The sequence below is a fragment of the Periplaneta americana genome, chromosome 15 (genome assembly GCF_040183065.1).
Source record: "Periplaneta americana isolate PAMFEO1 chromosome 15, P.americana_PAMFEO1_priV1, whole genome shotgun sequence".
NCBI classification, from domain to species: Eukaryota; Metazoa; Arthropoda; class Insecta; order Blattodea; family Blattidae; genus Periplaneta; species Periplaneta americana.
In genome coordinates this window covers 114,988,288-115,015,100 of record NC_091131.1, presented here as the reverse complement: position 1 = coordinate 115,015,100, position 26,813 = coordinate 114,988,288, and the positions used below count along the sequence as shown (strand labels likewise).

The 26,813-nt window shown below is 35.0% G+C and overlaps 1 protein-coding gene across 1 annotated transcript in view; it reads right to left on the bottom strand.

The window, feature by feature from the left end:
- chm (lysine acetyltransferase chameau) overlaps window positions 1–26,813 on the bottom strand; it is an 853,038-nt gene that overhangs the window by 304,131 nt on the left and 522,094 nt on the right. The window contains exon 8 of the mRNA XM_069848009.1: window positions 18,261–18,354. Within this exon, the coding sequence (XP_069704110.1) occupies window positions 18,261–18,354 (94 nt within the window). The remainder of the gene's footprint in view (window positions 1–18,260; window positions 18,355–26,813) is intronic.

Sequence of the window (26,813 nt, the reverse complement as noted above, 5' to 3'; positions counted from 1 at the left end):
TAATGTCGTCTATCATCTGATATCTTCTTCTGCCCCGAACTCTTCTCCCGTTCACCATTCCTTCCAGTGCATCCTTCAGTAGGCAGTTTCTTCTCAGCCAGTGACCCAACCAATTCCTTTTCCTCTTCCTGATCAGTTTCAGCATCATTCTTTCTTCACCCACTCTTTACAACGCAACTTAATTTCTGGCAGATTTCTGTCTGTCCACTTCACACGCTCCATTCTTCTCCATATCCACATTTTAATTGCGTCTATTTGTTTCTCTTCATTTCGTTGTAATGCCCATGTTTCTTCCCCATACAATGCCATACTCCACACAAAGCACTTTACTATGTTTGTGTGGTTGGAGAACTCGTTCTAAGATAAAAGCACAGAAGAAATTTCTATATTAATTTCCTTTATCTTTGTTCTTATGTTTTCAAAAAAATTAAGTACGTAATATTTAATTAGAGAGAAATACCGTAGGTACTTAAAGTCGTCTGCCTAGCATCCTAGGTCACCATAGAAGATCCAGAAAAATATCACTGAACAATCATTCAATGTCTACATTGATTGTTAGGTTTAAACACATTTCATAGCTTCTTGAGAAAAGTCTGAGAATTTAATAGCAATGCTAACAAAGCATGTAAACAATGCACAAACAACGTGGCCACAGAAAAGTCCATTATCTTTACTAAAATTGCCAGAGATATGAGTAATTTATCATTTGAAAACAAAGCAAGAAAGAAAAGAAAGAAAAACGTAACTTAAGTTAAACTCTTCAAAAAAATTATTTAATTATTTATTTATTTACTCCGGTGGAGTTAAGGCATCAGACCTTCTTTTCCACATCACCAGAAATGCAATAAAACTACAAGAAAAATGGTGGCAACTTTTGATGGCTAGTAAACTCTGGGATCTGCATAGGCGCGGCGAGTAGCTAAATAACACGCTGAATGTGTTGTGTTGGCATATCGTTTCAAAGGATGGAAGAAATGAAGATTTAATATGAATTACCAAATGTAATGCACACTGGTAGTCGTCTGGGAATTCGAGTAACAATTTAACACTTTTTTTTTACGTATTTCATGAATTACAGTAAGTTTTGAATTGTTTACATTTTTTACATTTATTACATAGGTTGCGCATTTTTACTCGTATTTTACGCGTCGTGCAGAAATTAATTTTTACATATTAACTTCCCAACCCCCAATAAATATATATTTTTTCCCCTTAACGAGGTGTAGAGTTGAACATGCAATTCATTTTACCTTCCCGGTATCGTAGCTTGGTCCCCATTATCGAATAGCAGTCAGCTGAGCTACGACTGTGCCAAGGAACTTGAATCTGTGCTAGACTGGGAAGTTTGCTCTTTCGTACCCTATATGTAGTTACAGAATTTCTCGCTGTATTGCAGTAGTCGTGCACAACATAATTCGGGTGCAGGGGAGACATTCAGGCTACGCCATCCCGAGTGGGAGGGTCTTGTTGGGGTCTAGCGAACTCTGCTATAGTCTAAGAAAATTAATTTTTCCTCTATAAATCATTGTCCGGCATTGCACAAGAGGAGGGGCAAGCAGACATTGTCCGACCCCTTACCGCAGGGAAAAGTAGTAACAATCGCCGACCTTAGACATCTTGACGCTAGCCCATAAAACAGCAGCCACCACTTTAGGTTATTTACTAGCCACCAAATTTCGTAGTAGCGGTAATCTGTTATTTAGAATCTCTTGCTGTTAATAGACTATGCTCTGATCTTGGTTGCAGAATGTAAATAAAAATCGAGGAAAATCTCCATTAGACTTATTTATTTCGCTGTCTACTTATATTCAAGACAGGAAATTTTAAGATAACTGCAAGATTCGGACACAAATGAACGTATCATCCATTCATCATCTTTCATTTCCTTGGGTTCTTCCAGTATTTTCTTCTCTTTTCATTTTATACGTCTTAAAACCCTTAATGTAAACCATGAGTGAAATTTGGAAATCTGAGGCAATTCACCCAATCGTTTTGAAATTTATACCACACAATCTTATAAATTACATTTAAAAAACTGACAAAATTTGTAATCCCTAGGCTGAATAGTTTATAAGTGATAAAATAACTTACAGGTTATACTTTCTTCTAATTACGTTGAAAAAATCTCCCCCGTGTTATATATTTGTTGTAAAGTGTTAATTCTTTGCTTAGATATTCCCCATGGATACAGTTTTCAAATCTGATATCAATTTTTTTATGTATCTTTATTAGTTTGGTATGTAGACTTTTTTCTTGTCTGGTTTTTCGAAACTGAGTGAAAATTGTCATAATACATAATTAAATGTCTGAAATATGCATTTCATTAAACTTTGCATCAAAACACAATGACTATTTTTGTTCCTCATACTTTTTTGTACTTACTATCAAAACTTTAATTCAATAGGATTAAAAGCACAACATATGGAACTTTTTACATTATGCAAGGCACAGAAAAAATTCTCTTGAGCAATAAGCAAATAAAGATTTGGTACTAAAGATTTTCATGTATCTTACTTGTTCAAAACTATCCTGCTCCATATGTTGCACCCTCACACTTTTTCTTTTCTTCTTGAGACATTCTCAAAAGTATGAAATATTTTTTAAGACTTAAAACAAACAAGTGAATTTTCGATTAAACTTGGTCTAAATTTCACTCATAGTTTACCTTAATTGAAATTATGTTCTTCCACTATCTATACATCAACTTTATCTCTCTCTCTTTATTTATCCACTAATTTTCTTTCACTTCTAATTTTTCACTTTTATTTTTTAATTTATTATTTGTTCACTTCCAACATCTCCCGTTCTTCTTACGCTTATTCGTATACTTTACTTTTTTCCACGTATTATTAATCAATTTCTCTTCTTTCAGCTCATATCCATCCATTTTCCTTCTTTCACTTCTTCGCCCACTTCTATTTCTCATTCACTTTCTTCTTCCACACATTATTCACCCAATTATCCCTTACCAATTCGTATTAGTTCACCTTATATTACTTCTTATTCACCTCTGATTCGTCCAATTATGTTCTTCCACATCCTACTCATTCACTTTCCTTTTTATACTTATTATTCACTCAGTTTTCTTCCACTTCCTTATTCATCTATTTTTCTGCTTGCACTTCTTATTCATTCCATTTTATTCAACAACTTTCTATTCACCATCCTTCCACTTTTATTCATCAACTTTTCTGCTTCCACTTTTATTCAACTTTTCTGCTTCCACTTCATATTCGCCAAGTTTCTTGTTTCCACTTCTTATTCACGAACTTTCTGCTTACACTTCATATTCATATTCCATATATGTCCTGTTTTCACTTCTTATTCACAAACGTTTCTATTTCCTCTTCATATTCGCAAGTTTCTTGCTTCCACTTCTTATTCACGAACTTTCTGCTTACACTTCATATTCATATTCCATATATGTCCTGTTTTCACTTCTTATTCACAAACGTTTCTATTTCCTCTTCATATTCGCAAGTTTCTTGTTTCCACTTCTTATTCACGAACTTTCTGCTTACACTTCATATTCATATTCCATATATGTCCTGTTTTCACTTCTTATTCACAAACGTTTCTATTTCCTCTTCATATTCGCAAGTTTCTTGCTTCCACTTCTTATTCACGAACTTTCTGCTTACACTTCATATTCATATTCCATATATGTCCTGTTTTCACTTCTTATTCACAAACGTTTCTATTTCCTCTTCATATTCGCAAGTTTCTTGCTTCCACTTCTTATTCACGAACTTTCTGCTTACACTTCATATTCATATTCCATATATGTCCTGTTTTCACTTCTTATTCACAAACGTTTCTATTTCCTCTTCATATTCGCAAGTTTCTTGCTTCCACTTCTTATTCACGAACTTTCTGCTTACACTTCATATTCATATTCCATATATGTCCTGTTTTCACTTCTTATTCACAAACGTTTCTATTTCCTCTTCATATTCGCAAGTTTCTTGCTTCCACTTCTTATTCACGAACTTTCTGCTTACACTTCATATTCATATTCCATATATGTCCTGTTTTCACTTCTTATTCACAAACGTTTCTATTTCCTCTTCATATTCGCAAGTTTCTTGCTTCCACTTCTTATTCACGAACTTTCTGCTTACACTTCATATTCATATTCCATATATGTCCTGTTTTCACTTCTTATTCACAAACGTTTCTATTTCCTCTTCATATTCGCAAGTTTCTTGCTTCCACTTCTTATTCACGAACTTTCTGCTTACACTTCATATTCATATTCCATATATGTCCTGTTTTCACTTCTTATTCACAAACGTTTCTATTTCCTCTTCATATTCGCAAGTTTCTTGCTTCCACTTCTTATTCACGAACTTTCTGCTTACACTTCATATTCATATTCCATATATGTCCTGTTTTCACTTCTTATTCACAAACGTTTCTATTTCCTCTTCATATTCGCAAGTTTCTTGCTTCCACTTCTTATTCACGAACTTTCTGCTTACACTTCATATTCATATTCCATATATGTCCTGTTTTCACTTCTTATTCACAAACGTTTCTATTTCCTCTTCATATTCGCAAGTTTCTTGCTTCCACTTCTTATTCACGAACTTTCTGCTTACACTTCATATTCATATTCCATATATGTCCTGTTTTCACTTCTTATTCACAAACGTTTCTATTTCCTCTTCATATTCGCAAGTTTCTTGCTTCCACTTCTTATTCACGAACTTTCTGCTTACACTTCATATTCATATTCCATATATGTCCTGTTTTCACTTCTTATTCACAAACGTTTCTATTTCCTCTTCATATTCGCCAAGTTTCTTGTTTCCACTTCTTATTCACGAACTTTCTGCTTACACTTCATATTCATATTCCATATATGTCCTGTTTTCACTTCTTATTCACAAACGTTTCTATTTCCTCTTCATATTCGCAAGTTTCTTGCTTCCACTTCTTATTCACCAACTTTTCTGCTTTCACTACATATTCATATTCCATATATTCCCTGCTTTCATTTCTTATTCACCAACTTTCCTGCTTTCACTACATATTCATATTCCATATATTCCCTGCTTTCATTTCTTATTCACCAACTTTTCTGCTTTCACTACATATTCATATTCCATATATTCCCTGCTTTCATTTCTTATTCACCAACTTTCCTGCTTTCACTACATATTCATATTCCATATATTCCCTGCTTTCATTTCTTATTCACCAACTTTTCTGCTTTCACTACATATTCATATTCCATATATTCCCTGCTTTCATTTCTTATTCACCAACTTTTCTGCTTTCACTACATATTCATATTCCATATATTCCCTGCTTTCATTTCTTATTCACCAACTTTTCTGCTTCCTTCTTATATTTATAAATTTCCCTGCTTCCACTTCTTATTCACCAACTTTCGTGCTTCCTCTTTATATCCACCAATTTTCCTGCTTCCACTTCTTCTTTATCAACTTAACTACTTCCTATTCATATCCACCAATTTTCCTGCTTCCACTTCTTCTTCATTAACTTTTGTGCTTCCTCTTTATATCCACCAATTTTCCTGCTTCCACTTCTTCTTCATCAACTTAACTACTTCCTCTTCATATCCATCAATTTTCTGCTTTCACTTCTTATTCATTAACGTTTGTGCTTCCTCTTTATATCCATCAATTTTCCTGCTTCCACTTCTTCTTCATCAACTTAACTACTTCCTCTTCATATCCATCAATTTTCTGCTTTCACTTCTTATTCATTAACGTTTGTGCTTCCTCTTTATATCCACCAATTTTCCTGCTTCCACTTCTTCTTCATCAACTTAACTACTTCCTCTTCATATCCATCAATTTTCTGCTTTCACTTCTTATTCATGAACGTTTGTGCTTCCTCTTTATATCCACCAATTTTCCTGCTTCCACTTCTTCTTTATCAACTTAACTACTTCCTCTTCATGTCCATCAATTTTCTGCTTTCACTTCTTATTCATTAACTTTTGGGCTTCCTCTTTATATCCACCAATTTCCTTGCTTCCACTTCCTATTCACCAACTATTGTGCTTTCTCTTTATATCCACCAATTTTCCTGCTTCCACTTCTTTTATATCAACTTAACTACTTCCTCTTCATATCCATAATTTTTCTGCTTCCACTTCTTATTCACCATATTTTGTGCTTCTTCTTCCTATCCACCAATTTTTCTCCTTCCACTTCTTATTCATCGACTTTTCTGCTTCTAGTTCATACTTCTTGCCCATCTACTTTTCTTCGTTCACTTTTATTAATCAATTTCTCTGCTTCAGCTTCTTGCACATTCACTCTTTATTCAATAACTCTGCTGCAGCCACTTGTTGTTCATGCACCTTTCTTCATCCACTTTTTATTTAACAGCTCTTCTACTTCCACTTCCTGTTCATCCACATTTTCTTCATCAATATCTCTGTTTCGACTTCTTGCTCATCCACTTTTTATTCAACCACTCTTCTGCTTCCTCTTTTAGCTCATAAACTTTTCTTCATCCACTTCTTATTCGACAAAATGCCTGCTTATACTTTTTGTTCATCCACTATTCTTCGTCCACTTTTTATTCAATAACTTTCCTGCTTCCATTTCTTGTTTATCCACTTATTTTCTTCCATATCTTCCACTTGTCTTGCCTTCTTACCTCCCAAATCTTTTCCCTTGTTGTCTATAACTCATTTCATTTCATTTTTCATGCAATAATTACATATTTTTATAGAGTAAAGATTGGTAATATTGTGATACGAATAAAATTGTGATAGTTCTTTTTGAGAATATATTACAATTTTTCTGAGCGAGAGGAAAATCAGTTTTTGCGCCAACGTATTAAGGGAATGTTCGTGGACAAATTGCTGCACAAAACCGGTCCTTCTCTCACTCAGTAAAATTGTGATACATTTTCAAAAAGAACTATCACAATATTATTCATATCACAGTATTACCAACTTTTACCCTACACCTTATTTGCCCACTTTTCTTCTTGTATTTCTTACCAAAGAACTTTATTTTCTTCCACTTACTATATATTTTTACTTTTTCGCTCTATCGTTATCTCTCAAGTCTTTTTTCCTCTTCTTTGTGTAACTATTTCTTTTCACTTCCACTTTTTCCATTTCTTCGATCCCTTCATTCCTTCGATTTTATTTCACATCTCCCAACTCCTCTTTTCCCTTGCTTCTTACAGGGTATTTCTTCTACTCATTGATTTTATTTTCCTCTAAACTCTCATTTTATTATTTCTCTTATTTCTTTTTTTTTTTACTTTGACTTCTGATTTTCCTTTTCTTGCTTCTCATTCAATCACTGTTATCATCTATTCACCTTCTTCAAGTTGTTTGATTTTTCCTTTATTCCGCATTCTCTATACAGGGTTGAAGTGAAATAACCCTTCAGATTTTCAGAGCGAATAACTCATGTTGTATGTAACAAAAAAAAAAATGCAATACCATACTGTTGGAACGTTCGTAGTTTTCTCAGAAAAAAGTTTTCTATCAAATGTTTAACACTCTCCTATTCGTTAACTACTGCGAGTTGGATCGTGACTTTTGTTCATATCGACAGAAAATCCAATAAAGAAGCATTTATCCCTCTGGCGTATTTCAATACCGTGGACGGTTTTCGTGTAAATTTAATTTAAACACCAATAATTTCAAGCCATTGAACGTTGCGAACAGACTGTAACGTCGTAGCGAGAGAGGAAGTCTCGCGTAAAGAGACAGACCTGAGTTCGTTCACCTCTTACATCTTTATTACTAGAAGAATAGGCCCTACTATTGTTAGCGGCGATGTTGCCGGACTGCTTATACTTGGAATTTAATTTTCTTATTAGCCGTGCATTTAATCACAAAACGTAATATAGGTTTTTCTATCCTTTTAAGTGTACCCTATCGCCCCTTTCAATCTGTAGGGTTATTTTACTTCCACTCTGTATATCCCCCCTCCAGTCTTGATTTTTTTTCCTCTTCCACTGTTTTAATTTTTTTTTTTTTGTCTCCAGCGCTGAATCTCTCTCTTTGCCTCTAATTCTTTTTCAGTTCTTTTCCTTTTCTCTTCATCTTTCTCCTGCGTCTCTTACGCGCTCAGATGATTCAGATTTAAGTATATCTGGGTGTAGTCATTTTTATGCTGTCACTGAATAATGTTAAACTGTTACTTCAATCTCATATCTGTAGATCGTGTTTGTTCAGAATGCCGCCTTTATTATATTTTTAGCACTTAATTTCTCTGTTGTTTTTATAGCAGCCTATACAATATCGTGTTTTTTTTCTGACATTTTCGATTCCATTAGTTTTATATAGAAATGCTGTGTGTGTTGTGTACTTTCCAACCGACCACAGGGCGTTCTATAAATACATTCCATATGGCCGAATTACTTTTATATAAAAAAGACGGAAAAAACGGTGTCCAAACGAATTCAATTCTCTAGCTTCCTGTGGCCTCTCAACACAGGTTGTTGACCGCTGACATATAAGATCGCAGTGATGGAAGAAAAAGTACATACTGTAGAGGAAATGAACATAATAAAACATACCTCCCTTGTGAGACTGCATTTATTAAAAATGCACGATCTTGCGAATAATGGTTAGGGTAGGTCTGTAATACCCGGTAAGGAATCACGTAATTGCACCATTATTTGAGGGAAGGGAAGGGACGGAGCTGTTGTTTGCATGAGAACATCAATAACACATGCTGTGGCTACCGTTCCTTCGTTTTGCCAACTTCACGATACTTACTACACTGACTTACCATCTGCTAATTTTTCTTGGAATTTCAGTAAGAAAAGGAAATATACATGAAACACGCAACACGCATATGCGTGAGCTACGTCGTACACATTACAAATAAGTCCTAAATGTATATATGAGTTCTTTTAGAATTCTTGGAGCCGGGAGTGAATGACATCCGAAGTAGACATGCTTTCGTAATCCTAACGTAACGGTTTTGTAAAATTTGGTTGCCCTAAATACTAAGAAACCACATTATTATATTTTCTAATCTTCTTCTCGATCAAGTTCCAATTAGCAAATGAATTCTCTTAAAAAGATCGGGTTCGATCCCGGGGAAGATTCAGTGAAACAACATAGTTTCGGAGTAGGTTTTATGAGTGTGTTCCATTACCGCAAAATTATTTTACCGTGTAGGAATAGTCTCTTACTCTGAATATGTTGAATAAGGAGTTATTAATACATCAGTAAAACAGAAATTATGCATAAAAGAAGATACTATATAAAGAATTATGTAAAAGTTTTCAACTACTTACAGTAGAAGTCCAAATTGCGAAGACAAAAGTTCGAAATATAGGTACAAAATTAAATACAGTTTACTAATTATTATAGTCCAGTTTCATCGATGTTATAATAGGCCTATATAGATTCAGGATTTGAAAGAAAGCTCAAGTCTGGTGACAATTTTTGTAGGCTATAGTTTGTCATAAAATTACTTCACCTTCTTAACAGACGAGTAAGAAAGTCCTTCTGTCCTTCGTACAGAGGAATGGGGATATCGACTCAAAAATCCTTACACTCAATCACAGCTGCAGTCTTCTGTTGTATATTGAATTTATTTACTGCTTTTTCCGGCAAAGCCATTTGCAATTTCAGTCATATTGATCCATGATCGACTGAATAAAGTTTTTCAAATGCTCTTTTAACGCATTCTGTTTTTCGGAGCTAAACCATGCTCTATTCCAATATTAGTCACTTTATTGTACTGCATAGCACGTTGCACTTCATTACTGCAGTTTGTTTTTATTTTTTTTTTAATTTTTAAAACTAACCTTACCACAAGGCGATTATCTTTTTGTTTGTGAATCCCGATCTTTTAATTCTTGCCAAATGAAGTAGTAATTCAATAACCCTTAACAAAAAAATAAATAAATAAATAAAATAACGTAAGTGTCCACTGACTCCCAAATAGAAGCGTCCATAGGAGCCAATTAACATGAATGAGGGATTATAACCAATATAAAGAATTAGACAGCCTACCAATAACCACACTTCCTCATGGCGATGATGAGGGCTTTTGGCTGGAAACGAATTACGTCACTCACTGGTAGATTTTTCAATCACGATAAATGCGAAATGTGCTCAGATGCTATCAAAATGACTAATTTTATGTTTAAAAGTAGCCTAGGCTATGTTAAGTATATTATCGTAGTTTTTTCATCTGCGATAAGATGCGAAATTGAGTACAAAATGCGAAATATATGTATTTCTGCGAAATAACAGCAAAATTACATTTTATGTGTTATTTTTATCTTTTTGTAAAAATAAAACAATCTATCTAAAGGCCTCGTCACATAGGCTACAGGATATTACATTTTAAAAAATAGCTTGGTCACCCTTCCATGTTAACTTTTACAATATAAACAGCACAGGAATATGACCTACCTGATACTCTCTTTGTTATCTGTGCAATTATCTAGAGTTTTCAATTAATCTGACTGATGCTAGTGGTAGAATATTGGCTGCCTATGCGATCTCTTTAGTGTTCGCTTACAAGATAACATTGATTTCATCGCAGAATGACGAAACAAGAGGGTGACCTGCCATAAGATAAGAGAGCATTTGAATGTGGTGTCCAAAAAGAGTTAAAGTTCTTAGCAACGACGAAGATGAAGACAGAATTACGACAATTAATGTAATGGAATTCAAGAGTGTGAGCCCAAAACTCGCTCAGTTCATTTGGTCATTTTTATGATTTATACATGTATATGATTAAGTTTCCGGCTTCTATAATTATATTTCAAGCTTGTTTTCTTCCAAAACAACACGAATCTTTATCTAAAAGCTTGTGTTATTGTGCATATCACTTGAAAACTCGCTCAGTCTATAGACCGGTGAATAAAAATGGACTTAACACATTTTGAAACCACACTCTCTAATTATATACCTATTCCTTTTCAGCCGCAGCTTGCATCAATCACATAAGGGGCACAGTTCGGAAATATTTCTTGACTCTTTTTTTTCAAAGCTCTCGTGGCGTAGAGTTCTTTTTCCCCAGTGCCTTTGATTCCCCCTAGTATTTTCAATATCCTGTAACGTCTCTTCGTCTTTGAACAGCTACGGCAGTTTCAAAGATAACGTGTTAAATTAAGAACAGTTAATATATTAAAAGCACTTCTCTATTCTTTTGGGCTCAACCGAAGTTGTGAGCTAATATGCCTTCATAAGAGACGGGGTACGGGCACGAGAAGATTAGGTGAGATGTTTCGTAAATACCGGTACTTTTCCTGTGGCGTATATTTCTTAGTCCTTCGATTTTACCTGCAATTCTGTTCATTATCTTGGCATTTTGACATTTAAATAGGTAGTTTTAATAACTAGTCATGTAACATTTCCTCACTTTTGGCAAGGTCTTGTTGCTATATTTGTAAACCATTGAGTGAAGTCACAGCTTATAAATTATAATTATTTATAATTTTATTTTCGAAATATTAACGTCTTTCACGGAATCTTTTCTTTTTTTCCTTTCACTTCTCACTCCGACATTATATGTATATTCTATGTTTGTATTGCATAATAATATACGTTAACAGAAAAGGCTAGGAGACGTTAGGGAATTAATATGTCAAATAATAATGGTATAAACACCTTTCCGTTTGCGGTTTTATGAAGAATTTACGGAAAATCCCCATACTTCAACGAAAGCTTGGAATGATGACATATAAGGTTCCTAGAAACGAAGGAGAAAAGAAAGTATCCAAGTCGGATTTTACGGGGAATGTGTTTCAACGTAGTGTCTCTTCTACAAATTCATGTAATTATTACTCGTACATCCCACACACCAGAAAAATAAAAATTTATTCTTCGGTAAAGTCTGTGAAATTTAGTACGCGTGAAGGAGCTGTGAAATAAATTCCATGGTGTTTGGGTAAAGGAAGATCAATCATTAAATTTATTTCGAGTTAAATGAAAATTAAACATCGGACCCTATTTTCTACATAAATAAAACACTTCAAATGTTAGTCTTCTTTTGTTTTTTGCACACCCACTTGCAGAATTTAACTTGTGTATTCCCCTGGAGAACAAAACTCCATTTGCACAAAAAAAAAAAAAAAAAGACTTAACTTCCTTTACCCAAACACCATCGAATTTTTCTGTGTATTTCCGCTTTCATTGTAAATAATAAATTAGTGTATAATTTGCAATTCAAATACAACATGAATTATAACTTTTTTTTTGTAGTTTTCAGTATTTTTAGTAACTCACTTGTTAGTTCTACCGAAGCTATGCTATGCAAAGTAAACGCCTTCTTTAAGCATATAAATAATTCTTAAGGCATAAACGTTCACTGACTATTCATTAGTAGTAGTAATTTAAACTCCTCTTAAAATTACAACTATGAATGTCTCGTATGATATTCACTAATGAAAGATGCATAAACATTGAGGACAAATTATTCCGGGAAGAGTATAGGATTCTGAAGCAAGTTGCCAGGCATACTGTACTTAATGACTTGATGCATGGTACATACAAGACATCACTCTGTGAATAAAAACAATACGGGACCTGTGCATTGTATTCCAACTGCTGGCTGGAAAGCCAATTTGCATGGACGAGTTCTCTCCAGCAAGGGAAGGGAAGACAATACTTTTAAACAGTATTGGAGACGTCGGAATTAAGGTTACGTTAAGGAATCAATATCCCCGTAAGAGGGGGAGGCCTAATGGCTTCGTGGAAAAGGTACGACCACCAACTTTGGATAATTGCCCGCTTCATATATACAGAAAAGTCTCGCCCTAATGTATGATTACGATGAGGTCACGTCGATTAGAACATATTAGACAAGAGCTCTCAGGCATAACCGGGTCGTTGACTGCACCGAGATCGACCCCCGACACTAACAACAAACTTCTCTGTATTGCTCTGGAATGTGCCTACAATTTGACCTAGTTAAACTAGAGTACATGTGGTCTTCAGTGCGCTAGCGGCTGCCATCCTATCATTGGATTCGAGATTGGATTTTTAAGTGAGGTAACAATCCTCAGCAGAGCTTCCTTCGAAAGAAAAGAAAGACTGGGAGTTCGTGAGGTACACTTAGCCTATGGCACGTAAGTAAAGATTCCAGGCAAAATGCTCGATAACTTTCTCGCCATGTTCCCTGCTTTGATAGAGTATGTGGTATTTCCCGGACTAAAAATCCATCAGTAGGGATTACTGAAATTATTCATGGAAGAAACATATAATGACGCAGATCTATGGTTTCAGGCTAATGGCTTCAGTCTAAATTCGAGTAAAACAAAAAAATATAAGGTGTGCCAATGAAACGGGCGATTTTCAGATTCGTGTCTTTTCGGCTGTTGTCGGGCATTTTAATTGTTATATGCAACAACATATTCTTCATTCGATACAGTGGCGTAACTTAACCCCCGCAGACTCCGCGTTACGGGGGGGGGGGCAAAAACGTTCAGTGGCTACTGACGCATACAGTAGAACCCCGATTATCCGACACCCTACTAACCGATTGACGGATTACCCGACTATCTTTCTCTCACTTTTTGTTTTGTTAGCCACAGAAACACATGAAGTAGTACTGTGCATTATATTAAAACGTATTTTTTTTTCTATAGAGTGTCATTGCAATCCTTAACACTTATCCAGTTTGATCTACTGTTCCAGTTTCCGTACTGTACAACGTCTACATAAAATGTATTCCATGAGTGTCAAAAGAAAGCGTTTTGTGATAAATATCGAAAAAATGCAAATAAATTAGTGATTTGGGGAAAGAGAAATTGGCTAATCTCGAATCAGAATACGACACTGATGTTACAACTGTGCGCGATTTAATAAAAATCAAGGATAAAGTGTATAGAATATGTAAATCTACAACACGAGACTTCCGCTGACAGCCATTAAAAGGAGTTTCCTTGCCCCTTGCACGTAGTTGACAACCGAACTTAAATAGTGAACTTGTGATCCACTACCTAGCGTGTTAAACATAATACAACGGAGGAAATTACGAAACTTCAGCTCTTATTCACGTAATTTACGAAAATATTTTATGGTATGGATTATCCGATTTTTTCGATTAACCGCGCAGTCCATCCCCTTCATTACCACGGATAATAGAGGTCCTACCACAGTCTAATATATACAGTCACGAAGCTCAATACGTAGTAAATATGCAAACATTAGGTAGTTGCTCACCACTAGGATCGCTAATATCGCCTCATTACAGGCAATGCAAAATAGTACCGTCACAGTCTATTGTTTCTAGAACCCTCAAAACTCAAGCTTCGTGACTGTATATATTAGACTGTGGTTCTACTGTATTTAGAAATGAGTTCGAATTACAGTTCAAGGCCCACATTATGTATTTTCTGTAACGCATAGCCACTCTTTTTACTCTCTGGCATTGGAAATCTGTGGTAACGACCACCATCACTGGACCTGAGGATGCGCATACGATGATCCAACTGGCAGTACTTCGCATCATACACCCTCGTCGAATACCTCAGTAGACTCGCCCACAACCATATTGCAGTGTCGCCAACGTTGAAAATACGACAGAGTGATTTTTATGGATGGAGACATTGTTTCTCGTGGTGTATTTTCATATCATCAGGTTGCCAGCCGTAGTCGTAGCATATAAACAGTAAACGCACATTGAAATAAAGAAGTTTTGTATAGTACACGTCTGCTTGTTACTAGATACGTATGAAGAATCTTCTCTTACAGAAAGCTCTTCGGATATTAATAGCCTCGGCATATTATGATGCACAATGAAGCCTTTATTTATGAAAGAAGAAATTTTAACTGTAATAAACTTGTTCATAGGATACAAATACCCCTGAACTGTAAAGAAAAATATGAATAATTACCATCATAAATCTGAAGTTCAAAGTTGCAATACAATATGTAACTATTCACTGATCTAACTAAATATTAGACTAACTAAAAAATTGTATAATTCTACTGCCATAACATTGTTTAACAAGTTACCATCAGATGTACACATACTAAATAAATGAGGTTTAAATCTATAATTTATCGATGATTGATTCACAATCCTTTTTATAGTGTAAATAAATATTTTGACCCACATGTAGGACCTCTACATATCTCATTGATTCTAGTTCACGTTAACACTTTGTTAAAAACATAAAATTGTTTAGTCACACGTTAAAAAATGTTAAAATTTTTTAAAAAGGTTATATACCTTGGATAGACGCGATGATAGTTCAGGAGACACTAATGAAGACGCAACATCGCTCGAAACGGGCCGTCTATCCAAGGTATATAACCTTTTTAAAAACTTTTAACACTATTTAACGTGTGACTAAACAATTTTATGTCTACATATCTGTATAGGCCTAACTCTGTTGTAATTTTATCTACTTACGGTCTTCCCCTACTAATAACTTTTACACAGACGTTTAACTGCCTTATACAATGAATAGTTCGTTTATAAGTCGTAAGTAAATTTCCGACTAATAATGACTGTGTCATGTGTAACAATACAATTCTTACAGAACTACGACATAGTTTCGTCATTATTTTATTACGAAAGGTAACAAAATAGCTGAGATTCTTTATTGCGTCCGATAGTGTGCCGCGCTAAGAATCGGTAGTCCAACTGGGCCCGATCGATTACCACGCTACATTTCGATCAAAGATTACACCTAGAGCAATATTCTAATTATTCTGTGCTCTTTGATTTGCTGTTCTGTGGTTACAAGGCAACCATCATCATAAAATGGCAATCGACACGAATACAGTAGTTGTTAGAAAGGCGGCCTTTTTCTCTGTATACAACGTTTGAACAGGGGGTTTCGTGTGTATAACTACAGCAAATCAATTTTCTTGTTCAGTTACATACTGCTTATACATCCATCACTTATCCATGGTATATTAGTAACGTTTTCTGTCCTAACTCTCCACAAGTCTCGTACAAAAATTATACACGGTTTATTAATAAAACCGTTAATGTAAAATTTTTTATGTCAACGTAATCCTTAATATCTGTAATTCTGAATATTCTTAACTATATTGTGTTAGCTTTAGTATGTATTGTGTAATTTTCATTTTGTTTGACTTCTCATTGAGCACTGAGTTTTAAGGGCAATGAAAGTCTTTAGCATAGCGTTCTTCGGAAGGGAAGTAAAGCGGAAATTCGCCGAGACTTACGGCATGTAACAGTATCTTGTTCTTGAATGTGAGGGTTCCAGATAAGTTTTATTCCTTGAACGTGATGATTTCAGGCAAAATTTACAGACCAACAGGCCCCATCATTTCTTTACTTTTTTTTTTACATATCTCTCTGGAAACTGCAGACATTTCTTCAGAACGTCTCTCGAGACTTCAGAGACATTTAACTGAAAATGAAGAGAAAAAATAGAAAATATGATGGTGGACACGTTAAGTCAATAGTCTGCAAAGTATCGTGGGTTGAATGGCGGACGAGTGGTGGAAATTGTAGTAATGAACTTCTTATATTACTGGAAAGTAGTGATTTAATTTATTATTTTCCTTCATTGTAGTTTATGTTTTTCAATTCCAATTTATTAATACGGTAGGTGTTTACAGGCATTCTGGTTTTCCTAAGGCGCTAAGACAAATGTCGGGATGAGCCCTAAAAGAAATGGGCCACGAACCTGCATCCCCTCCCCTTATGAAGTTCACAAAGTTTCTACAAATATAAATTTTTGCCCTGGCTCAGCTTTCGTACATTACCCTGCTACATGAGTGAGGTCACTCGACTCTACTCGCACTGTGAAAGGACAGTGCATCGTTCAATGTGCACACTTACAACTCCCGGCGTTTCTTCCGCCGGTCTTGGCTTAAGACTTTGAATATCACACTTGTTACACGAGCGAGTTTACTCGACTCACCTGCACTGCGAAAGGACAAAGTACTGTTCAATGTGCAGACTTACACCTTCCGGCGTTTCTTCTTCCGATTCTGCAGTCAGCTCCTCTAACGCTTTCCTTTCTCCCCGTATATGGCAGCTAATAGATTAGTCCATCTTCGGCTTTTTCCCCTTCAAACTTCTCTAGAGCTCCTTCAGTGGAGCAGCGAAACCCGGAGTGAGATAAGTGGCCAAGAGATTTGGAGCTCACATATTCATTTTCTCTCAGTCCCGAACTCCCTTGCAAGGACGCGTTTTCGCATACCTTATAAAGATTCTCCTCCCATTTCCCTCGATTCAATTGAATTCAAACGATATAATTCTAACTTTTATTAGACTTTCCTAACGAATGCTATTAGATTTGATACTTGTACTGATTTTTCGAGTCTATATATTTGGACCGTATATTAAAAAGTGGTCCAATTATCATTTTGTAGAGAAAATACGCATTTCTCTTCCATGTAGATTGTTAATACATAATACATAAATCTGATAGTGAATAAATTAATTGTAGAATTAATAATCCAATAAAAAGTTTCAGGAATTACAAAATACGAGTAACGATTATAAGAATTCCAATGAATATATAAATTATAAATTAGCGTCATTACATTTCAGAGTCTTCAATCCTTAAGGTCAATATATTACAACAAATAACCTGATCAGCAGTTTCCAACTCTTGTTGCAGCGTGCTGGCATTTGAGTGGTACAGACCTCAGGTTCGACATCCTACCTCTGAACATTCTAACAGGATTCTTTTGTGTGTGTGTGTGTGTGTGTGTGTGTGTGTGTATGTGTGTGTATCAACTATCACAAATTCCAGAAGAGGCTACAACTATGAATCAGAATGTAACTGATCCAAATCTCCTTCATTGATGTTGCAGTCTCTCCTTTTGAAATCGTAGTTAAATGAAAACTTGAAATGTCTGTATTTTTTTCCTTTCATTATGCGACGTATACACGAAGTACAGTATTATGATAAAGAATTGTATGAATGTGAGTGTGATTGTGAATGTGCCGGGTTCTTATTCTCATGAAATTTTGGTCAGCGTAGGGACCGGTGCCCACCCAGCATCGTGATGCACTTGGGAAGTTACGATAGGTAGCGAAATTCGGTTACGAAAGCCAGCTATAACGGCTGGGGGGATCATCGTGCTAACCAGACGATACCTCCATTCTGGTTGGATGTTCGTCCACCTCTGCTTCGGCATGTGAACGTGAGGCCAGCAGCCACCCCTTCAAGGGCTGTGACGCCACAGATTATTATTATTATTATTATTATTATTATTATTATTATTATTATTATTATTATTATTATTATTACAGCACATAAAACTGTGTTCTTATAAGTATAATTCATTAAGAGAGTTGGAAAATGCTGACATAGGTTACACAGTAAATAAATAAGGTACTTACTGAAGTCGATAAGGAGTCGTCCATATCCTTGTCGCTGGTATGGAGGCAGCGTCAGGATGCAGGACACGTTGTAGTTGAGGAACGAGTTCTTTTCCTGCACAGAAAACAAAATAGTTAATCGCTCATTCGTTGAGTTGATTATTATACTCGCATGCCATCAGACCATCTGTGACATTGCCGTCCATCCAAGAAATTGACTACCATTGATAGTGCAATTCGCAGATTATTTTTTTCATTGCAGTAAAAAGAAAATACTTTTTCCAAGAGGGAAGCAAAGCGGGGTTCTCACTCACGTCAATTAATTAATTGCTTTTATTGTTCTTCTGTTAGAGATTACGCGGTATTTCAATTTCAGAAATCTTGCTAATATTTCCTTGTTCTACTTAGATTAGCCTACATTTTCTTAATAGCCTACATGACGTAATTTTTTAGGGTTTCTTCTCATATTCATTCCAATACGTTTTAGTTTTTATTTATTTGCTTATTTTATTTATTTTTAAACATGCTTTCCTAATTCCCTCATTCTTTACCCAATATTCAATGGCCACATAACAAGTCCAGAATTTTCATTTCCAGCCTCCCTAAATTGGATACTCACAGCTCCACTAAAATGTGCCCAACTTATTTACAGATGTGTCCAAGATATCGGAAGAAACAAAAATTCTGGATGCAATAGTATATCCTGATGTGGACCCACAGAAGTGAAGTTCATAAATTTTTTACTGTTACGAATATTGTAGGCTAATAGCTGAATACTCACTCACTCACTCACTCACTCACTCACTCACTCACTCACTCACTCACTCGCTCACGCACAGTGAAACCTCTCATTTACGGACATCGAAGGGACGTAACAATCTGTCCGCATCTGGGAGGTGTTCTTTATTGGGAGGGAGGCTCCCCAATGTAACAGTAAATTTATAAGTATGCATTATGTATCCCTTCACGCGTTAAATGAAATGTATTACTGTAGTTTAATTCTAAATAGAGTATACTACAGTACATTCTTTGCAACTTTGAATTACAGTAGATAAGACCGAAAAAGGAAAATACAGTACTGTGCCCTGCAATTTTATTCTAGGTCTACAGTTATGCAGTACTATAATTTACATTTTTCAACTTAACCTTTACGTTCAGGTGCTATGTCTCTCGAAACAGAATAATTGATTGAAGTGAAGAGAATAATCCTACTAACCCAATCATGTGTTGAATACAATTTCACGATCGCAGAAACCTTAGACCCATCGAACAGGTTAAATTTTATGACTTTGTTTATCCACCGGCTTCCAGCTAACAAGGAGTAGCCGGCTGGGCTAGTGGTAGCCCACGAGACCCTTATTGTCTTCTTTCATGTTAAGGGACTTCTGTACTAAATTTTCCATTTTTTAAGCACGTTAGATTTTGAAATCCAAGTTCTGTCCGCAGTCAGGAGGTAAAGCAAGCTTTAGGACTGTGAAACAGCTGTCCGTGTCCGTGTCTGAGAGTGTCCGTAAATGAGAGTTAAATTTATCATTATTTCTATATTATTTCAGTTGGAACATAAAAATCTGTCCGTATATGAGGAGTGTCCGTATCTCCGTAAGGAGAGGTTTCACTCTATTTACTCATTTATTTATTTATTTATTTATTTCAGTTACCTGAATTTAAACTACGTAAAGATTTTATTTAAATGATGTATATTACTATCATTACTTTATAGCAATTATTTGAATTAATTTTATTCAATTCAATATATCATTTACTCATAAAACTAGTGTTATAATAGCTACTGTGCTTTAGGCATATTTAGACAGTAACATATTTTTATATATTCCAAAATTGTCTTGATTCTATCCTGAAACTTAAAAATTTATTTTCAAATTTTCGTCGCATTCCAAATAATGTCACAATATATTCTTGTTGATTGCAAGTTGAAGGCGCAACGCTCTATTTCTTGTACAGAACTCTTCAGCTTACAACTGTACGTACGTACAGGTAGACTACAAGCTAATCATCTAGCTGGAACTTAAATTGAACAAGTGAACTAAGGATATTTTGAAACATAAGGAATACCTCAAGAACAAAGCACGATCACGATTAACTAATTCACATCTGCAGGACTGTTTGAGTATAGCTACAAGCGACTTCTCCTTGCACATCACTGAAATTCTGAGTAACATTTAATTTCAAGGATATCATTATCCTGATGAGTGTTTCAAAAATTTATTTATTTATTTATTCATATAGGTCTACTAAATTTATTCTATTTAATGGTGCTCACTCATTTAATATTACATATGAGCGGTGCTCACAATCCTCAAAAGGTTGAGAACCATTGAGATAGAGTAACAAGATGGGTCGGAATATAATCACACCGTATCTTTTGGCATGTATTACAATGTTCACAATTTCTCTTTAATTATTGTATAATTATTATATTCCTTTACTGATTTACTATTTTGAGAATTTTAACTGAAAAATATAGAAAATGCACCTGATAAAACATTGATAACATTGAAATTTTACCACCAAGTTTTCCATAAAAAATGTTCCATTCTAAAACATTACAATATGCTAAATTCTAACATTAAAAACGCTACAAAGTGAGACAATTGAATTGAATCTTAAATGGCAAAAGTTTTCTTTTTTTTTTAAGTTGCTGAAATTTACCATCTTTACGTATGTACAGTATGTTAAAATGTTATGTCTTATTTAACGACGCTCGCAACTGCAGAGGTTATATCAGCGTCGCCGGATGTGCCGGAATTTTGTGCCGCAGGAGTTCTTTACATGCCAGTAAATCTACTGACATGAGCCTCTCGCTTTTAAGCACACTTAAATGCCATCGACCTGGCCCGGGATCGAACCCTGTACAGTATGTATCCTCAGTTAGTTGTGAAGTGTACATCCCTGATTTACCTACATTACTTTAAGCAGGTAATTTCCAATACAAAAGAGTACTATTTTAATTATCCTTCTTTTCTTAAAAAATATTGTTTACAATTTGGCAGGTCTCAATGCTCACATTTCATATAATGTATTGCTTTCATTGTCTGATATTTAAATCTTCAGTGTTGTTCTCATATATGGTTACCTACACCTGTGACTACAAAAACAGCTAAGGCTATTGTGTTAAGTTTACGACTCGGGTTTTCTTCCAGATGGCAGCCACATTACTAATGACTTGTAACTCCATTGTTCACATTTCAATGCCCCCTACTTCCTCAAAACAGTTTCTGCGTCGTATAGATTTATTTGCTTCCTTAAGCACAACACCAGCAACTGCGACGGTTGTCATTCCCAATAAAGTCTGTAGCAATCAACTTCATGTGTATACGTCGTAATCTAGAGCGCAGACAAGTTGTTGCACCGTTTGGCGAACGAGTAGGGAATCGCCTTTATGTGCAGGAGCCCTGTCTTCAAACTTTGGAAAGTCAATCTGTAATTTATTGCAAACAACAACAGTCTCAAAGCAAGTTTGATTATTTAAGTACTAGTCCGCTGTTCAGGCCGCGATACAATGCAGCTTATTGGCTTATTGTGCCATTTCCATCTTCTGGTTGTCATCTCCTTCGTGCGCCAGAAACCTCTGAGTCTGCGTAATTGCAGTCTCAATGGCGACATCTGTGCGTAAAGTCGGGAAATTAATGAGGCGAAGAACAAAAAGGGCAGAAAATCTGTGCGGAACTCTCTCAATCGAGAATGATGCTATCATGTACCGCAGATCTACGACACAGAATCTCTTATTTTAATTCCTTCCAGAAAGAAAGCATGTGTACCGCCCTTTAAAATACAGGGTGATTCACGAGAAGTTACCGCCACTTATTGAGCTTATTTCCGAAGACATTCTAAGTAAAAGATGTCATATAAACGTGTCCTAATTTCAATATTTTCAGAGTTTGTACACTCATTTGAAGTTGTTAATAAAATAACCTTTTTATTTAGTTTTAAGGGTAAAAAAATATTACAAATAGAGAATGAACTATTTAGAAGTATCATTTTTTAATTGGCTAGTCTTCTGAAGCTAAAAATGTGTTAGTAATTGCTTGGTACAGATTTTTTTTTTCAATTTATAACTAAAAATTACATCATTCTTACGTACTTATCATAACAACTGTTACAAATCATACGACTTTAGGAACTTGAGTCTTTACAGTTTAATTTTTCATCGTAATGTACAGTCTTAGAGAATTCAAAAGAGTGGCGTGATTTGTAACAATTGTTGTGATAAATGCGTAAAAAATGTACTTTTGTAGTTCAAAATCGGAAAAAAAAAAAATCTCTACGAAGCAACTATGGAATTCACAACACATTTTCAGTTTCAGAATACTAGCTAATTTAAGGAATGATACACCTGAATAGTTCATTGTTTATCTGTAATATTCTCTTACCCTTAAAACTAAAGACAAAATTATGTATGTATGTATGTGTGTGTATGTATGTATGTATGTATGTATGTATGTATGTATGTATGTATGTATGTATGTATGTATGTATGACTTTAGTGTTCGAAGAAAAAGAAGAATATGGTGGTGGTGATGATCAATAAGTTAATTTCTTCGGAATTTGGAAGTCGTTGAATGAAGGTAGCTTATGCGACAACCGTAGGACCAACGCATTGCAACGGTTAGAAGATTTTTTTTATCTTCGCGGAATGGAATTATAGACTGTATTCAGATCCAAACATGTTTATACTCGTATGTGTGGGATTTACACAGCGGAATTGGCGTGTAGGGTATAGTTCTCCCCTTATGACGGTGCGAAATCAGCAATTTGCACCCTCACGAATCAAACTGCCTGGGGGACAAGGGAAGCCCTATAGAAGAAGCAACGGCAATCAGTATGGCTTATTCAATACAGAGGATTTTTCACGCCTCCCCACTGAGTATTAGCCTAAGGTCGGTGCACGGTGAATGCCTAATGAAGTGTTTCTGATTGGCTTTGGACATATAAAAATTGCCCGCGGATCTGGTCGACAGAGAATAAGTCTTTCCTCACTCCATTAGAGTCTGTAACAGTGTGGAATATTTTTATTCATTAATTGAGTACTTAAATGAGAGAGTGTATTCTGATTTTTTAGAAATGTTCGTAAATATGACATTTTAATAATTTCTTTTGCTTCTTACACGTGGTTCACTTACGTTGCGACCGCTTATATCTTCCATATGGGACCACAAATTAAATTCTGTTTTGTAGACATTTGAAAAGTTGGATATGAATATAAAATAACACTATATAAACGAAGAAGTTCTTTCTCCGACATAGATTAGATTTTATGACCATATCGTTCTCAACAAGAGTCTATCTCTCTTTAAATGGACATTCCAGTGTTCTCCTTCTGTAGAAGGATATTTCGAGATTCCTCCCTCATTCATTAAAAGGTGGGTCAAAAGTCGCTTTCCCCAATATGCTTTCTTAGGTTTCATACTTGTATACACATACAGATGTCACAACTTGAACAAACGAATAGCTGGTGTAATAAGTGGTGGGTTGGCAACCATGTTCCATGTCTTGAAAACAACCTTCGTTTTGCCGATATGCAGTTGATATGACAACAGGATGGAGCACCACCTCATTTGGGTGTACGAGTGAGGGACTTCTTAAATTAAGAATTCAATATGGATTGGCCACCCAGATCATGCGACGTGACACCATGTGATTTTTCGCTGTAGGGTATCCTGAAAAAGTTACGTTTTTGGTCAGAAATCGCAGGATCTCCATCAGTTGCGACAGATGATAGAGCAGTTATTCGTGAAAATCGATGAAAATCGTGATTTATGCTCTGCCATCGGTAAATCAGTGTCTAAACGTTGTGAATTGTGTATCGAGAAACAGGGCTTCCATTTTGAACAAAATCTGTAAAGGAATGTGTAGTCAAATGTAATTAAATGTAAGGAAATGTTTGGGGAAATCGACTTTTAACCCACTCTATATAGTACATATTCCTTCCAGAGAGTTTTGTTTTTTACCTATTCCTTTTAAGGGAATGCGCTACTGAAAAATGGCAGTTTTTGAAGAAATGTCATGTTTTTTTTTTTATTTTACTCTTCATATGCTAAATTCCAATGCTCCATTACCACAACCTGTGTTTCAGCTATAATATGCACTATAAAAAACATAGAAAACTCTTGTTTTAGATTGCAAAAAACGGTTTCCAAAAACAAACGTTATTTTCAAATTTTATTTTTAAAAGAGTTATTCCTTGACTTAGGTCATTGAAATTTTCCTGATTAATTCATAATCATGATCATAATATGCTGTTAAAATTTCAATACATTATCTCTTAAAAAGTAGAAATTAGAAAATTCAGTAGCGCATCCCCTTAAGATGGGACAATGTTCAAAATCTCTTCATATCTTTTAGTGGTGCGACATATCTACATCCTTCGAAACTTTGTAAGTGCTCCATTTCTTTTCCATGAATTATACTTTTTGACGTGTAACGTCTACATTCTATTTGCATTAATAGAAGAAATGAAAGGATTTTGTTGAACGCAAATTACAAAGACGTTACCATGGAAATGCTTACGTCATATCAGATAAACAATGTGAACAAGTCCATTCATTACACAAGGGGAGTCCGCATATACTGTATCCCTACATAACCTACATGGAAGGGTTTTTTGTAATGGTTGGAGGGGTTGCAATATATTGTTTATAACGTTGCTCAGTTGTGCTTTGACATGTATGCGAAACAGATGCGTGCACAATACATGCGTAACTATAGGAAGTTAATTCAAGCTTGGCAGTACTCTCATACAGATGGATAAATAACAATCATACCTACGGGATACTTCCATTTGCTTATTATGTAGTATACCAGTTAAGTTTATTGTTAGTAAAATAACATGTACAAAAATAGTCTTAATTCTTCCCTGAAGGAGTATGGCTCTACTAGACGTGCTGATATCATCATAATTGATCGGCAGAAGGATAAGGGTGTCATTTTTGATTCCACAATCCGTTTCGAGATGCACGAGCAACAGCCACAAGAGGTGTGTCGTGAAAAACAAGTCATATATGAGCCTTGTTATCAGCATCTCGGAGCACAATACCACATCACACATTGGACAGTTTTTGGGCTCATGTTCGGAGCCCGTGACACTATCCCTCGAGAAACTTTAAATCAACTTAAACAATTTAAAATTTCTGATGCAACGATTGATTCCATAGGATCTCATGTGTTAAAATCATCCTTAGCTATAATTAGTAATCATTTGTACTCAAGAAACTTTTATTGTAAATGATTTCCTATGTTTTCTCATTATTTATCTTAATGTTTTTTTCTTTCAAATTGTCACATACATAATTTGTTTTTAATAATTGTTAATTGTGAATGGATTAGTAGGCCGGTCTGTGAACCCTTATTTAGGGCGGTTTTTGTTGATAATAAACAAATTTATTATTCATACTTAACACAGATAAAGATAATTGACACAAAGTGGGCCAAGGAAAAAAATTATGGGAATAAATTAACTTTAAAAAATACAATTTCAAATTTAACGATTTACCTCATACAAATATATATATATATATATATATATATATATATATATATATATATATATATATATATACAAATTAAATTCCTAACACTATTTTTTAAATTTCTGATATTAAAATTTTCCAAATTTGGGTACCTATTATTCAATTATTTTATTATATAACCTTGGACCAAAGTAGGTACCATGGCTCTGTTTGGGAAACACAAGCTGTCTGTGGCTTAAAACCAGTTCTACATTATTTTCTTTAGTCGTCCTCTTAATAATGAATTCTATTTCAATGCACTCTCATTATTGTTATTATTATTATTATTATTATTATTATTATTATTATTATTATTATTATTATTGTTGGACGACTGATTAATTATTATTCATATCTTATTTCATTTCGTTCATTATACACTTATAAACCTTACAACAAATTGTATTTATTTATCCCAATTCCAGTATAGACCTTATACGCAATCATAGGGATTGCTTCAAATTCTGTCACTTTTTTTTTTTCAAAGCTTAGAACTCAAGTTTCTATGCAGTAGACTTTATTTTCTTAAGCTGTTACTGATATGAGACTTACAAGTAAATTAGAAATTATTCAATTTTTCTTATTGCAAATGAGAATGAGACACTGAGGAAAGATTGTTTAAAAATAAAACTACAATTACTAATTGTAAAATACAAGATCACAAATCCATTACAATTGACCTCCCTCCCTTCATATCCGTCGGGACGATCCATTCACGCTCGATTTCAAAGAAACTACATAACAAATTTGAACTGGCATTCGAAATCCGTCGCAAGAGGACTCTGTAATGGCAACGTCATGTTGACCAAGTCCGTACTACTGTTGCTCGTTGCCTAACAACATAAAAAGTGGTTGCAGTAGCAGCATTAAGAGCCCAGCTTTCGGTCACCGACCCACTGGAATCAGATTAACTGTGTACAGAGTATAGCTGAACACCAGGCTGCAGAGTTAGTACATTCAGTTTCTGATTAATATAGAGAAGTATGAGAGTATCTTGATAGACGAGTTGCTAACGCTAATCGATTCTTAGACAAACTGAAGGTGTTGA